This window comes from Plectropomus leopardus, chromosome 15, assembly GCF_026936395.1.
Source record: "Plectropomus leopardus strain MGB_pleo_1.0 chromosome 15, ASM2693639v1, whole genome shotgun sequence".
Lineage (NCBI taxonomy): Eukaryota > Metazoa > Chordata > Actinopteri > Perciformes > Serranidae > Plectropomus > Plectropomus leopardus.
Genome location: NC_142190.1, coordinates 25,725,741 through 25,743,058, shown reverse-complemented (window position 1 = coordinate 25,743,058; position 17,318 = coordinate 25,725,741). Strand labels below are relative to the sequence as shown.

The following is a 17,318-nucleotide window of genomic DNA, read 5'->3' as shown; positions in this document are numbered from 1 at the left end:
ACACAAAATAACTATAAAAGGGGTGAAAAAACCAAAGACACAGTCAAAAAGACACAAAATGACATCAAAGAGACAAATAACTATGAAGAACACAAAACAACCACAAAGAGACACAAAACAGCCAAAAAAGACAAAGAAATTTCCCGACTGAAATAATGCATAAAATTATACCTCATGGACACACAAACAACCATAAAGAGACACAAAACAACAAACAACAAACAACACAAAAGGACACAAAATGCCTTAAGAGAGATTAAATGACTACAAAGAGACACAAAAAGACTGCAAAGAGCTGCAAGGGAACTACAAAGAGACAAGAGGCAAAACATCTCCCCAAAATTACCTTAAAGAGACACATAATGACTATAAGGAACGCAAAATAACCCCAAAGATATGCAAAACTGGCAAAAAGCCCCAAAATACCACAAAGAGACACAAAACAACTACAAAGAGACGCAAAGACTGCAAAGAGCCGCAACGAGACATAAAATAACTACAAAACAGCAAAACGACCACTGACACGGACAAAAAAGACAAAAAAAATCTCCTCAGAGAAAAAAATACTAAATATGAGACATAAAACATCAAAAAGACACAAAATTACAAAATAATACAAAACGAGCCCAAAGACACACAAAACTACAAGAAACACAAATCAACCACAAAGAGAGATAAAACAACTAAAAAGGCAAAATTACCAGAGACAAAATGACCAAAAAAGACACTAACTTACCACACAGAGACACAAAACTGTTAGGGGTTAGGCTTAGCCTCTCCCTTTCCTTGTGTTTTCCTGTTGTTTCTTCCCCTCCCTATTGTGTCATGTTTGTCTCAGTCTGTCTGTGTTGCTGGGCGTGGACTTCTGGCTCTCTCCTCCTGCCTCTGTGTTGCTGGGCGTGGACTCTGGGTTCCCTCCTCCTGCCTGCCCATCTGATCTCCTGCAGCTGCTGGTTCTCCTCACCTGCACCTAATCTCCAATCAAGCCCTGCAGTGTATATAACCCTGGTTCAGACCTCCAGACTCCGCCAGATCGTTCAGTCTCTGTAGCGATCCTCCATGCCAGCTCCACCACTTTACAAGACTTGACCTGCCTCACCTCTGTCTTCAGCAGCCAATTTGGTTTCTCCACCTTCCACTCCACCGCCTGCCCTGCTCCACCGAATCCAACCTCCTCAGCCTGTCCACTCCAGCCAAGCCTTCAACCAACTTTCCTTTTTTTTTCCTAAAATAAACCGGCTAAACAGTTCAGTCTTCTGGTGTCTGCTTTTGGGTCCCAATTTTGAACTGCCTTAACAGAACGATCTGGCCAACATGGACCCAGCAGACACAGACCCTGAAACTGTAAATTTACAGAAAGCCGTCTCCAGTCATGGTCAGTTATTAGGACAACATCAGCAACATCTCCGAACACTCTCCGAAAGCAGCCAAAGCATGGTAAATCAAATATCTGAACTTACACACCAAGTGTCTCTACTCACGTCCCTGCTCACTCCTTCAGCGTTCCCAGCTCAACCTCCTCAGTCCGTTCCACCTGCTGTTGCTGCTACGCCACCTCCACCTCGGGATTCCTATGCCACTGACCCAGAGCCCTTCTCCGGACAAATGGACAAGTGCCGAGGATTTCTCCTGCAATGTGCCATGGTTTTCCAGCAACGGCCTCAAGCATTTACTTCGGACCAATCTAAGGTACAATATTCACTGGGATTATTACGAGGAAGAGCTTTGGCTTGGGCGGAGGCAATTTATTCAAGTCAATCTGTGGGAACCTGGTCTTATGAGGATTTTGTTCATAAAATGAAAGCTGTGTTTGATCATCCTGACTATCAAGGCAATGCATCTAACCGCCTGTTGAATCTTCGGCAGGGTAACAGGAGTGTGGCTGATTATTCTGTTGATTTTTGGACCTATTCTGCTGATGCCAAGTGGAATGAGGAAGCTCTGCGAGGAGTATTTGTTAAAGGTTTAAGTGAGCAAATGAAGGATGAATTGGCAACCCGTGACGAACCTGCTGACTTGTGTTCTTTGGTTTCGCTTGCCATTAGGATCGACAACCGTCTACGTGAACGTCGTGCAGAAAGATTCAGACGCTCAGCAGCCATCTGCTTCGCCCTCTGCCCTCAACATCTACAAGAATCCAGCCTTCTGTGAGTTCCTCTGTTAGTGCCACTGTTTCACCTCCCGAGGAGGAACCTATGCAGTTGGGGCGTGCCCATATAACGCCTGAGGAGCGCTCTTCGAGAATCAGGGCTGGTGAGTGCATTTATTGTGGCCAAATGGGACATTTTCTAGCAACCTGCCCTATTCGCCAAAAAGACAGGGCTCATCAGTAGAAGTGGGGTACTGGTTGGCCAGACAAGATCTTCATCCCCATCCAAGCCACGATTACAGATACAAGCCACAATCTGTTGTAACCAACTAAACTTGCCTCTTTTCGCCTTAGTAGATTCTGGTGCGGAAGAGAACTTTCTGGATTATGAAGTAGCCATTCAGTCTGGAATAGCCCTGAACTCTGGAAAGACTCCTCACTGCCAATGCCCTGGATGGAAGATTGCTGGCTCATGTCACCCAACAAACTGAACCCATCACCTTGGTACTCTCAGGAAATCACAGAGAAACAATCAGGTTTAACATTATTTCTGCTCCCAAAACACCATTGCTGCTGGGACACCCATGGTTAAAATGTCATAACCCCCACATTGATTGGTCTGCCGGGAGGATTGTGAGTTGGAGTTCATTTTGCCATTCATCATGTTTGCAGTCTGCTTTGCCTCCCACAGAGGGTGCTGTGGTATTACCCGGTCCTGAGCCTCCAGATTTGTCTTCTGTGACCTGCTGATTACCATGACCTTGGTGAGGTTTTCAGTAAAATCGTTCTTTCTCTGCCTCCCCACAGACCCTTACGACTGTGCCATTGATCTCCTCCCTGGTGCTCCTTTGCCATCTAGCCGCTTATAACCTGTCTCAACCCGAAAGAGAGGCCATGGAGAAGTATATCAAGGAATCTCTGGCAGCTGGCATAATCTGCCCTCCTCCTCCCCTCTCGGTGCTGGTTTCTTCTTTGTGGATAAGAAGGATAAGACCTTACGCTCTGCATTGACTTCCGAGGTTTGAACAATATCACAGTGAAGAACAAGTATCCCCTGCCATTACTCACTTCTGCTTTTAAACCTCTCCAAGGGGCCACCATATTCACGAAGCTGGATCTACGGAACGCATATCACCTGGTTCGCATAAGAGAAGGAGATGAATGGAAGACGGCCTTCAATACTCCACTGGGCCATTTTGAGTACTTGGTGATGCCATTTGGCCTGACAAACGCACCTGCCGTCTTCCAGGCTTTGGTGAATGATGTGTTGAGAGATTCTCTAAATCGCTTTGTATTTGTCTATCTTGATGACATTCTGGTTTTTTCCAAGACCCAGTCAGAACACATCTTCCATGTCCGTCAGGTTCTGCAGCGACTTATGGAGAATAAACTGTTTGTCAAAGCAGAGAAATGTGTATTCCACTCCAGCTCTGTGAGTTTCCTTGGGTACATTATTGAGAGCGGGCAGGTGAAGACGGATCCAGAAAAGATCAGAGCAGTTGCTGAATGGCCACAACCCACCACCAGAAAACAGCTTCAGAGATTCCTTGGCTTCGCAAATTTCTACAGGAGGTTCATTAGGATTTCAGCCGTGTTGCTGCACCACTTACTAGCCTAACCTCCTCTTCAGTTCCATTCTCCTGGACTCTGAGGCAGGGGTTGCCTTCAAGGAGTTGAAGAATCTCTTCACCTCTGCGCCTGTCCTGATGCAGCCAGACCCATCCCGGCAGTTCGTTGTAGAGGTGGATGCATCCGACACAGGAGTAGGGGCAGTCTTGTCTCAGCGCCTTGAACCAGATCAGAAGCTCCATCCCTGTGCCTACTTTTCTCTACGTCTGTCTCCAGCTGAGCGCAATTATGATGTTGGTAACCGAGAACTTCTGGCTGTTAAACTTGCCCTTGAAGAATGGAGACACTGGCTGGAGGGGGCTGAACAACCATTTGTGGTGTGGACCGACCATAAAAACCTTGCTTACCTTCAATCCGCCAAGCGACTGAACTCTCGCCAAGCTCGCTGGGCACTGTTTTTCAGCAGGTTCAATTTCATTCTTACTTACCGCCCTGGCTCCCGCAATTTGAAGCCAGATTCCCTCTCACGTCAACACATGGAGGAAGACGCAACCTGCTGTCCAGACACAATTCTCCCAGCTGAATGTGTTGTAGCTGCTATAACTTGGGAGATTGAGTCAGCTGTGAGAGAAGCTCAGAAGGATGAGCCAGATCCAGGAACTGGTCCCCCTAACTGTCTGTTTGTCCCAGATTCTGTTCGTTCACAGGTCCTGCAGTGGGTGCATGCTTCACGGTTCTCCTGCCATCCAGGGATTAATCGTACTCTCACGCTGCTCAAGAGATATTTCTGGTGGCCCACCATGGACTCAGACACCCGTGCCTTCGTCTCTGCCTGCACAGTTTGTGCCCGAGGAAAGTCTTTACCGCCCCTTCTGCTGGCCTGCTTCCGTCTCTACCTGTTCCCAGTCGCCCTTGGTCACACATCGCTTTGGATTTCGCCACCGGCCTACCCCTTCCAATGGTAACACTACTATACTGACCATAGTTGACTGCTTTTTCAAGGCAGTTCATTTTGTTGCTTTGCCTAAACTTCCTTCAGCCAAAGAAACTGCCCGACCTTATGATTAATCAGGTGTTTGGCCTCCATGGTATCCCAGTAGATATTGTATCTGGATCGAGGCCCTCAGTTTATCTCTCAAGTTTGAAAGCCTTCTGTCAAGCCTTGGTTCATCAGTTAGCCTCTCCTCTGGATTTCATCCTCAAACAAATGGCCAGACTGAGAGAGCTAATCAAGATCTGGAGTCAGCACTACGCTGTGTTGCTGCTTCAAACCCTGCTGCTTGGAGCACCCACTTAGCCTGGATTGAGTATGCGCACAACTCCCTGACCAGTGCAGCCACAGGTATGTCACCTTTTGAAGCTTCTCTTGGTTATCAACCACCTCTGTTCCCTTCCCAGGAGAGCGAGTTGGCTGTTCCTTCTGTGCAGCATCATCTTCGCCGGTGCCGTAAGGTCTGGAAGGACACCCGTGCAGCACTCCTCCGAACCTCCAGCCACAACAAGCACTTGGCAGACCAGCACCGAACATCAGCTCCACGATATGAACCAGGTCAGACTGTTTGGTTGTCCTCAAGCATATTCCTATTAAGGCAGATTCAAAGAAGTTGTCACCTCGTTATCTGGGCCCATTCTATTGAGAAGGTTATCAACCCTACCGTTGTCAGGTTACGGCTCCCCTGTCATGCGAGTCCACCCGACTTCTCCATGTCTCCCAGCTTAAACCTGTGGTTGTCAGTCCTCTGTGCCCTTCCAGCAGCGCTCTCCACCCCGGCTTGTTGATGACCATCCGGCTTTCACTGTCCGCCGCCTTCTGGATGTCCGTCGGCGTGGCAGGGGGCTCCACTATCTGGTTGACTGGGAGGGATATGGACCGGAGGAGCGGTCCTGGGTTCCTCGTTCCTTCATTCTGGACCCCCGGATGGTGCGGGAGTTTCATCGGTCCCATCCCTACAAGCCTGGTGGGTCGCCAGGGGGCTCCCGTTAGAGGGGGGGGTACTGTTAGGGTTTGGGCTTAGCCTCTCCCTTTCCTTGTGTTTTCCTGTTTTTTCCCCTCCCTATTGTGTCATGTTTGTTTCAGTCTGTCTGTGTTGCTGGGCGTGGACTTCTGGCTCTCTCCTCCTGCCTCTGTGTTGCTGGGCGTGGACTCTGGGTTCCCTCCTCCTGCCTGCCCATCTGATCTCCTGCAGCTGCTGGTTCTCCTCACCTGCACCTAATCTCCAATCACGCCCTGCAGTGTATATAACCCTGGTTCAGACCTCCAGACTCCGCCAGATCGTTCAGTCTCTGTAGCGATCCTCCATGCCAGCTCCACCACTTTACAAGACTTGACCTGCCTCACCTCTGTCTTCAGCAGCCAATTTGGTTTCTCCACCTTCCACTCCACCGCCTGCCCTGCTCCACCGAATCCAACCTCCTCAGCCTGTCCACTCCAGCCAAGCCTTCAACCAACTTTCCTTTTTTTTTTCCTAAAATAAACCGGCTAAACAGTTCAGTCTTCTGGTGTCTGCTTTTGGGTCCCAATTTTGAACTGCCTTAACAAAAACGACTACAGAGAGACATAAAACAACCATAAAAGACACAAAATTATTTCAAAAAGACCCAACGCCTCTTCAAAGATCTGCAGAAAAACAACAATGCTCCTAGTAATAGAGGTGGTCTGGCCCTCTGCATATCTATGCCCAGGTGCCCATTGTCTCATAATCCACCCATGCAGCAGCGGCAGAGCGAACTTGCTGTGTGGTGAGCAGAACTCTGTACCACTCAAAGATTCAGTGTCGATACGCACCCCCTTATGAGTTAGAATGGCAAAACAATACCTCAAAAATCGCGGCTACTCATAGTCAGAAATACAGGGAAACATGCACAGAGACGCTGCCTCGCAGTATGCAATTCCACTTAGTTTGCAGAGACCTGAAGCCCCGCCCCCACCACTCCATGGAGACAGTTTATTCAAAGTTTATGATATTGAATGTGTCACAATTCAAAATTGCACCAAATTTGAAGACGAACATCCTTGGGTCCCCAGTAATGCCTCACGTAATATGACAAATGTGCAGTACATTAGATAAACAGTTCTTGAGATATATTAAGGACACACAGAGCGACAGAAATTCCTTGCCTTATAGTTACATATCAACCAATCATCTTGATTTTCATGTAAGTATGACCCCTTTCATTAATATGGCACATTGAAACTCATTGTGTTCTGCAAATTGTTGAGCTGACAACCGTGACAACTTTGGCAAATATTATACATGCCTGCGTATCAGTTTGTACATCAAACTTGTTAAAGCATACTGTATATAAAAGTGATGGGACTATTTTGTTTATGATGCAGTATGTTAGATAACAATACTACAAAGTTTCTCTTTTGGTCAAACAATAACTAAAATCACCAGCAGACTGGTTTATTTAAATTGGCTTAGTCTTTGGGGTTACCGCTGAGGTAAATGATTAAACCTCAGAGCATTTCAGGTCTTACTTTAAAAGTTAATCTTACATTAACATAAAGAGCAATTCAGCAGTAAAAGTGAATGTAGGATTACAATTTATTACATACAATTGTGAGGTATACTGTATGTCTCACTGACAAATGAAATAGTGCATCTTCACAGTGGTCATTTTATTTTAACACAATTTTAACACATTTCACAAAAAGTTTTGCTCCAACTACTGCCAGAACTAGTTATTGTCCACCTCAATGTTTATGATAAACAAGACAAAAAAACCTCTGAAAATTACAACAGCACAATAAACAGTGAAAGACGTCAATCAGCACATAACTATAAACTTTGACTTCAGACTTAAAATTCCAAAACAGTTGCGAAAAGAAATAGTTGTTTACAAGACTATCCTAGTTTGTTAAATTTAAGTTGTGATGCCAGGTGACCAAACTTTAATGTTAGGACATCTAATGCCAATGCCAATTTAACATGTAGAACTGATGACAGATGACGTTGACATGTCGTTGCAAGTGTATTGTTTACCATGTTCACCACATTAGTTTAGCATGCTAACAGTTGCTGATTAGCAATAAAATGAAATCGGAGCTGAGTCTCATACGGATCATAGATATTTGCAGGTATTTGTTCTTAAACACACAAAGATATAAATATTTAGAGATAAACGGAGACATTTCATTTCAAACCAATTTGTGGAAGGACCAAAAGATTTACAGACTGACACTGCTATTCACAGAGTCAATGTGTAGCTAAAAACTATTTTTGTAAATTAAAAATTGCATTATGACTCAATGGTCAACTACGGTTTGGCATCCACATCAATTATTTCTCAAGCTTCTGTATGTATGTGTGTGTTTGAGAAAGACTGAGAGAGAGAGAGTTGTGATCTTAGCTATCGATCACATTAAACTTTAAGACCAGGTATTGTTAGAGTGACTTTACCGAAACTCTATTACATAGAGTACACAAATACTGACTGTTCAAAGTTAGGCAAACGCCACATTATTTAAACAACATTTACTAAGAACACATTACTGAGCCCACACATGAATCATCACCTAAGCTTAGCTCTGTGGAGAAATGCACGTTTGTTAACATAACCGCGATGGCCAAAAAGATTCTCCATATCAATATCATTTTTTACATGATTGCAGTTATTGTTTGTTTGTTTTTTGGGGAGCACCATGTGATCAGTCACATCTCTGTAGTCCCACAGCCTCCATATAAGACATCATATGAATATATTTAAGAAGAGTTGCAGAGACCCTGAATGTAGGGAAAAAAGTAATAGTAACAATAGTAATAATTGTAATACTAATAATAATATACATTATATTTTTCTGTCAGAATGAAACTTTTTCAAAATCAAACACGTCTGTGAGATTACAGTAGATATTTACTTTCAGGGAATTTGCGGTGGAAACAGATATTAAGTTAAAAAATGTTTTAACAAATTGTAATAATTCTTCAAAACAGTCAAGCATCTTTCCACTGAAGACCCTGCTAAAGCTGTCATCTTCTTAAGTATATGGTCAAAAATAAGATTAATGTTGAAAATTAGATACTGAAAGATTACAAATCATCCCAATCTTGATAAAAACACATATTTTCCTCTGGTATAAGCAGTTAATGTGACCTTAATGCACATTCTGATTCCTGGTCACAACTGAATACCTTCACATTTGAGTGAACTCTCCCTTTAAGCAGGGAGTTCAATGGGGACACAACTAAATAAATCTTTCAGCTGACTGTGGGAAGGGCAGGGAAATAAAATATTAACAGGCAAAAGATTATGAGTTAAAGCCTCAATGTCTATTCAATACTGTAAGTATATGACAGTACTTTGAACTGTGCTTCTGATTACTGGTCAGCAAAAGAGAATTCACATTTGATAAGATACAGACTGTAAATGGTGAAGTTTCCCATAAACAAAAAATAGCTTGACTCAAACAAAGAAAATACATCTGTTTACATCTGATAGTCATCTTCACAATTCTCTACTGATGAGGTTTATGGTGTAAGACTGAATGTAAAATTGCACTGTATATACAGAACTTATAGATATTGCATGTTTCCATTTCCATATGTTTAATGAATGGAGACAATCAATTCATTATTAGGGTGTGTTTGAACTGTCTGCTGTTCTTTAAGGTGACAGCACTGTACTGTCGACACAGTATTTCATCAGGGTTCAACCTATATGCTCCTTTACAAAAAAAGATGTATTAACAAAGAACAAGAATTTCATCTTTTGTCCCACTGCAGACTCGTTAATGCTTAACCAGTACTAAAATAGACACTTTCTGCCTTCAATAAATCACCCACCATACCCAGCTTTCAGTGTTTGCTCTGCGCTCTATTCAGCATTTCCCTGTTAGTATTTGCTTATGGAACTTTAAATGACCTCCCTAAAATCACAAGCTACCAAGTCCTCAAAAAGGGATACAGAGAGGAGGACAAGATGATGCATGCAACCAAATAAAGAAGAATGATACCCACAGAGAAAAATCTGCAGTACAACAAGAACATCACTTCACAAGATCGTGTCATAAAACCTTTTATCCAATTGACTAAATGTCATTTCTGCATATAATATATTTTACAATTTCGAGCACAGTTATTCTTTACAAAAAAAAAGAAAAGAAAAAAGTACAGCATAAAACAATGAATTGTTAAGTTAACTGCCTCCTGAAGAAGCTTCAAAAGCACGTCAAAGCAATCAGTGTTGAATGATTTCAGCCTTTTGGCTCAAAGATTTAAAGCCGTGATAACTGTTTTACAAGAGTTTATCTCTGCCTCCACTGCCAATCAAAAGACAGAAAAAAAAAGCTCATTGTATACTTACATTTCTATGGTAACGTGCCAGGCACGTGAAATGTCATCAATTTTGGGCGGGAATAGCAGACTTATAATGTAGGTACAGCCGACACATCAATGTTCAAATTAGTCAAGGTTTGAGTGCATGAGGAAAAAAAATCCTGAGTGAGTTCTCACACTCCCAAAATGTATACCAGTATCAGAAGTAGCATATAGAGCTCCTCACAGAGGTATTATCTATCAGTGCTGCTAATTATTAATCGAAAATTACTTTCAAGATGAAAGAGATCGTCGAGGTTATAGCACTTTTCCTTGGTTTTGCGAGCTGGATATTGATTTTCATATCACTACAAGATCAGTATTGGAAAGAATCCACCACAGAAGGCAGCGTAATTACAACCTCAACAATCTATGAGAACCTCTGGATGTCGTGTGCAAGTGATTCAACAGGGATCTATAACTGTCGTGACTTTCCATCCCTTTTTGCTCTCCCAGGTAAGATAAAGTAGAAGTTGTCTCAAAGTTGGATCATAAAGTTTACATTACAAGAACTTAGAAAAGTCACTTAATTTGTAGTTGTTCTTAAAGAAGATTAAAATGTGACTATTACTGGTAATTTCAACTATTTTCTTCAGCATCTATTAATATTTTTATATTACATTATCATGTGCTCTCAGCTTTTAATTGTTGATTCAGCTTTATAACAGCTGACTATGCATTTTCTAATCGACGTCATACTGACAGAAATATCACTTTATAATGTTGGACTTATTGAGGCATGTAGAGACTAAATGTTAATGAACTACACATACAAAATCAGACTGACCAATTCTAAAAAGAAAAATAAGATACATATGTAATGCAATGCTTTAACTGCAATCTACAACAAAAGCTGTTCAATCCAACACAACGACTGAGTAAAGCTTGGAAAGTGTTTGGGTGGTTTTTGTATAAAATGAATTTATATCCACTTCACTGATATTTCAAAGAACATATATTGTACTGGACAATGTTGTATGTTAGGTGAACACAGTCTCAACAAAACAAAATGGCAAACTTCACTAACGGAAGTAAAAGGACACGAGATTACATAGTTCTCTCTATACTGAATCTTTGATTGCATCCATTGTATTCAATGTAATGTCAGATAAACTGTATTTAATAAGCAGTTTAATCAAGCTGCTCTAAGTTATTGTGGTGGTTGCCTACTACATTTTGGGTGAGACTGTGTACTCTTACATGTATAATGTAATCGAATACAAAACCAGTAAAACTAAAGTCCATAGAGTCAACTCTGACTTAAAGCAGTTAAGTCAACATTGACTCTATGGATAGTTCGTAGGTATTGTGTTTAGGTAAAAATCCTGTTGGAATCGAATAAAACAAAAGTAAAAAGGTTTTTGTATGTGTGGCCAAAAGGCTGCAGTGGCACTTCATCACCGTGATGATAAAGGCCTGATAACGTACAATGCTACATTTGTTAAACTAATAAAGACAGATCTTTTGGGCTCAGTTGTCTGACAAGCAAACAGGTTTATCTACAGGGCAAAAAACCTGGTCAGCTGCAGGTCAATACGTGGGGATGCACCCTCACCCCTCAATGCCACTAACCCTCCCATCATCCCTCAGATACTGGGTGAAGTGAGGACCCAAAACGTGACTTGAATCCCATCAATAACTGTTATTATATTATTGACACAGTGTTCAAAGGAAGTGTCAAAAGCTGACAAATAGCTGTGAGTCTATAGACGTTAAGCAGGCTTGAAGGCTGGACTTCACCTCCCTGTTGTCCCTTGAGGTGGGTAAACATTTGGAGTCTTTGAAAAGGTTCAATAGAGTCAAGAATAATAGGGGAAATCATAAGTGGGCTATTTGGAATGAATCATTGATTTGTGGTTTTCTGGAGCATCTTAGCATGGGGGTTGTTGGGAACTGGTCTGGCACACTACGACTTTGGGGCCGACAAATCCACACGTTTGCGCAGGAAGATAGCTCGGAGAGTCAACGTTTGTATCAAGCGTTTCTCTGGATAACTTTACACTGGTTGGATAGAAGGAATAAGGGAGTATGAATGCAATAGTGGAAGCTTTGGCCTTCTTCCTTGGGTTTCTGGGATGGCTGATGGTTGGGATTGCCCTTCCAAATCGATACTGGAGGGTCTCGACAGTGGATGGCAATGTTATTACCACATCAACCATCTATGAAAACCTGTGGATGTCCTGCGCAACTGACTCTACGGGAGTTCATAACTGTCGGGATTTTCCATCTTTGCTCGCACTTAGTGGTATGTTGCCAGCACAGAAATGGTTTTATTAGTGTTGATGACTACTTATCTGGCTTAAATGCTAATCCACCCACTCAAGGAAATCAGGATTTTGAAGACTGTGGCATGGCAAATGAGACTTTACTCTGGGTAATATTGTTTTTCTATAAGAGTACTTCACAGAAAAACAAGGAGATAAATTGTAATTCAACTCCAATGTGTAAAGAGGTGAGAATGATATCTACAATTAAATGGTTTGACTCTAAAAGATTCATATTGAAGTCACCTCAGTCTTATTTCACTGGATTAAACCCAACAGTAGAAAAGGTGCTGTTCTTATTTGCCATTGTTTACAGGATATCAGCGTACCATTGAAAGCCCTTAAAGAGCAATCTACTGTACCGGTCATAATCTGTAGTAAAGCAGGTAATATAAGATATGATAAGATGAGAGATAATAAGCAAGCACAGCTTGAACTCAGACAAACAGATACTCAGAAAAATAAATTTAAAAAAACACTTCACTTATCTCTAAGAACAAATATTAATTGAAATTTGTTGGAGTGTGTTAACTACTTTAGCTAACACCATTTGTTAACCTATCAATTTAAATACAAAAATGTTAATACTTAAAAAGTGATACAATAGAGTAGTGCCTTATAGCACTAAACTTGATGTCTAGTGCAAGTCATGAGCCCTGAGCTAACATTTTTGTCAGACCCTTATCACACCACAGAAAGAAACAGTTCACACAAACATATACAATTCTCTTTTGTTGGGATGAAAAGTACATTATTCAACAATCAAACCTGTGTTTTTTGTTTGTTTTTTTGTCTGAAAATGCTTACTGTTTGGATAAACTGGAGAAGATATTTTTTGGGTTAGTGTTGTGGCTGTTATATTTTGCATACGCCTTGCCCTCTAACCATTTCAATAGAGCCTATCAGAGGGTTCCACCCGTGGTCACAGAACCAGGGTTTCTATCAGTGAGCCTCTGGGGCTTTCACGGCTGCATCAACAAGTCTGGTCCTGTTGTATCAGTGAACAAGATCTCTGAGGCTAAAACATGCCTTTTTAACACAAAAATGTAAAGCTTGCTTTTACTCATGCAACTATGCATCTGATTTGTGTCAGTGCTTACGTAGTTAATTTATTGATTTAAGTGTATACGAAACATGTTTAACAAGTACATATGCTATTGTAATTTTTAATTTTTATGTTTGCACGCAGGGTACATTCAGGCCTCTCGGGCGCTCATGATTGCTTCCATTGTGTTTGGGACATTTGGGCTTGTGGCTACTCTCGCAGGAATGAAGTGCTCAAAAATAGGAGGCGAGAACTACGTTCTGAAGGGGAGGATTGCTGCGATTGGAGGAGTGTTCTTTTTACTACAGGGTAAAGACTTGAGCATCGATGTAACGGTCATGTAACAAAAATAAAACTTTGAGAAAATGTTTGCTCAGAAAGTGACCTCAAATATGCTTAATGAAAAAATCTTTTATAGTTCTTTAAAATAACTAGAGCAACATGTCTAGTTGCAGTGAGGACACACATGATTACACAACACAAAACAGCTAGAAAGGTAATTTATGTCTGGCACTCCAGTCTCTGTGTATAGAAGACAAGCTATCAGACAAAAGGTCACCAGTTCAAAAGGTTATCTCTACACTAACAAACCTGCTGATGCACAAATTCCTACCACAACAAAAAGGTATTTGGATTGTGAGGATAGGTCACACTATGTTAAATACATAGCACACATGCTATGAGAGGATGTCGGTAATCTATTTGTAACCTACATGTCTGCAAACAAAATGCTCTTTCAGTTTAATTTAAAAGGCTTTTAAATGCTATAAACTATATTTGTTTCATTTTATTCACACCATACTCATAAGATATAACTCATAAAGTGGATATAACGGAGTAGCAATTCATTGCAAAAACAGTTACTTTTGCATCACATTACTGGCTTTATAAATAATCTTCTAATATTGCATGAAATGGTTTTAGTCCCATCGACTTTCATAACATGGCTAACATTGCTTTAATATCTAAGAACTCTTTTTTTAATCCTGTTTGTGTTAAGTTAGCTTCTAACTATGTGAGTTGTGTGCATTGATCCCACTTGTCTAAAGTAAACTGTTTTGTGTTTTGTAGGGCTTTGCACCATGATTGCTATATCTTGGTATGCAGCCAACATCACACAGGAATTCTTCGACCAGTTTTATCCCGGCACAAAGTGAGTCAATCTGCATCAGTGTGTCAATGTGTTGAAAAGAAGCGGAACAATAGCAGTAATTCATAGTGGATTCAATAATAATTATAATGAACAATATATGGTCAATGTTCTTGTGTCACAGGTATGAGATCGGAGAGGGCTTGTATATCGGCTGGTCTTCAGCCACACTTGCTCTTTGTGGAGGTTCGTGCCTCTTGTGTGCTTGTAAAGTCAACAAACCTGATGAAAAAATGTGAGTATGTGTTACTGAAATGTTTGATATTAATTTGCTGTGTATAGTAGAATTGGGGCAACTCACTCAACTTAACTGAAACATGTTTTTTGTGTTTAGACCGTATCCGTACCAGCCATCCTCCAGAGGACACGTGCTGTCCACTGGGGCACCGTCTCAGTCTGTCCCCAGCAACTATGGAAGAAATGCTTATGTCTGAGAGGTAAAGGCACCTGAATTGGAGTTTATTTACCAGATTGAATGCACTATGAGAGGGCAGCGTTTACAATGGAAAAGACCATTGTAATGACTCATGATTACTGTATGGTAGTAAGAATGTAACCTTTGATTTGATTTGGAGATTTGTTTTCTTTATCCAATCCAATCTTTCAGTGATACATATATGTTGTATATGAAATTGTTTATGTATTGTGAAAATTGCACATACAGTATATACCTTACTATAGCTTGCTGTGGGCTTACCAAGAGAAACTGCAACAATATGAAAACTGTGACCGTACAAAAAGAAAACATTTGTAACAGTCCTGATGACTGATACAATCTAAAATAAGTCTACAGTATACAATGAACTAGAGGTGTGGACTTGAGCCGCTCACCGATTCGAGTCACAAATTTGATGACCTTAGACTTGACTTGACAAAATCAAAAGACTTTATGACTCGTGACTTCACATGGACTCGTATCTTTTGACTTGAAAACTCTTGATACCTTCTCCCATAGCCAGTTTGGGAGGAGGAAGTTATGGATTTTTTTCAATATGGGATGAGTTAAATGTAACAAGACAAGACAGACACATTTGAAATTCATTCTTTTGTAGTACTGGTTGACAATGCTATTATGCTGTAAAAGTGCGTGTCAGTGTTGCTATTTATTCTGATCAGTCACGATTGTTTTAACAAAGTTGGTTAAATAAATGAATACACATTTTTTAGAGCATTCATGATTTTTCTAAGTTTGTAATATTAATACTGTGTTGTTAAAATGGCATTAAATTTGGCAAAGAGCACATTCTGCCTTGTTTAGGACCAGAAACTCAAAGTTAAGGACTTAGGACTTGACTTGGGACTTGTCAGTCTTGACTTGAGACATGACTCAGGACCTCCATGTCTTGACTTGGGGCTTGAGTGCCAAGATTGAGACTTACATGTGACCTGCAAAACAATAACTTGGTCCCACCTCTGCAGTTAACATTTTACATACTCGAATTTAATGTCAAAATGTGGTGGTAATCCCAATATTGGACTATTTCTATTCCAACAGCCTTCATGGCCAAACATTTACTCTTCTTTTCCTTTTTTAATGATTGCTACAGGATAACTTTATCATGACAAAAAGTTGCAAAAAAGCTGATGAATATGCCATTAAAAATCTGATCCTCTGAGGGGACACACTACTTTGACGTTACTTTAAAGGTTTTTACATTTAATCCTCAGATCACTTTTAAACTTTTTTACAATTGTGTTGAAGTCTATGAAGTTTGTTTTAGTATATAAAGTGTTGTAATCCATTGATATACACATGTATTCTCAAACCTGCCTCAGGTTTTCTGGTCGAGAAAGATGAGACGCACTCCTTACACAAAACACTACATGTCATGCAGGTGTGCAACATATTAAGAATAATTTTTCTGCAAAAACATTTAAAGTCAAAAAGCTCTCCTCTCTGGGAAATTAATTGAAAATTCCAGAAATATCTGAAGTACGTGTTAAATGTTAGTAAATTAAGTTTTTACATAGAATGATCTGAAATCTGTCCAACTACATATGTGATCAGAAGTAAATCTGATTCTATGACTTCTGACTGTGCAAAAGTTTTGAAGGAAATGTGTAACTTTTTTATTGCAACTGCACTGTTGCACTGCCATAATATACATTATTGCAGTATAATGTAATTGCATGTAATTATAATATATAAAAATGTAATTATAATATGGTGTAATTGCAGTACACCGGGGTTTCACACAGTGTGGTTTTGAATCTTACCTCTGAACCAGAACACTTGAGTAACAGGGTTGAAACATATATAGGTTTCATCTATTTAATCTTTTTTTTAACACACATGTATATTTCAAGTGTATCGTCAAAGTTTTCCTTTTGATTTTTTCCATGTATTTCTATAGATTTTAGTTTGTTTTATACACAAATAAATACTATTTTCACTGATTCATTGCACAAAACCAAGAACAAGTTTTTAATTTCCAAGAGGGATGAGTAAAGCTGCTGAGCAATGTGCCTTAATATCATCACGTCATCATCATCTCCTTCCACTCCTTTAACCACAGCAGAAAATGCTCACAACTGAGATGTAGTCATGAAATAAAACTGACTGTAACATTTTTAGCTGGTTAAATATGCCACCTACTGGAATTATGTGGTGGCACATCTGAGGTTGGATTTACTCGCATGATATCACATCGTGTTGCTGGGCCAAAATTTATATCTAAAATCGCAAGATTCTACAAAACAATGATGTATGCAAACAAAATTTGCACTGAAAGGTTATAACAAAGATTAACAATATGCAATCATGCCTGCAAAATGAAGGAAGGTTGAGGTACTTAACCCTTTGAAGCCTAAACTAATTGGCTTGACTTCTTTCAAAAACATGGAAAAAAGGCAATGAGCAACTTAACGAGAAATTAACCGAAAA

The 17,318-nt window shown here is 40.5% G+C and overlaps 1 protein-coding gene across 2 annotated transcripts; it reads left to right on the top strand.

Annotated features, from left to right (window-relative positions):
* Nucleotides 1-10,000: 10,000 nt before the first annotated feature.
* Nucleotides 10,001-16,831, top strand: LOC121952987 (claudin-15-like). 2 transcript variants are annotated; one of them, XM_088088435.1, is made up of 5 exons: nucleotides 10,001-10,431; nucleotides 13,429-13,593; nucleotides 14,356-14,437; nucleotides 14,559-14,669; nucleotides 14,769-16,831. In XM_088088435.1, exons 1-5 carry the CDS (start codon nucleotides 10,215-10,217, stop codon nucleotides 14,866-14,868), a joined length of 675 nt encoding a protein of 224 aa, XP_087944561.1. In that variant the 5' UTR covers nucleotides 10,001-10,214; the 3' UTR covers nucleotides 14,869-16,831. The 2 variants fall into 2 exon arrangements, with proteins under 2 accessions (XP_087944561.1, XP_042355816.1); XM_042499882.2 differs by lacking the exon at nucleotides 10,001-10,431 and adding an exon at nucleotides 11,814-12,220.
* The last annotated feature ends 487 nt before the right edge of the window (nucleotides 16,832-17,318 follow it).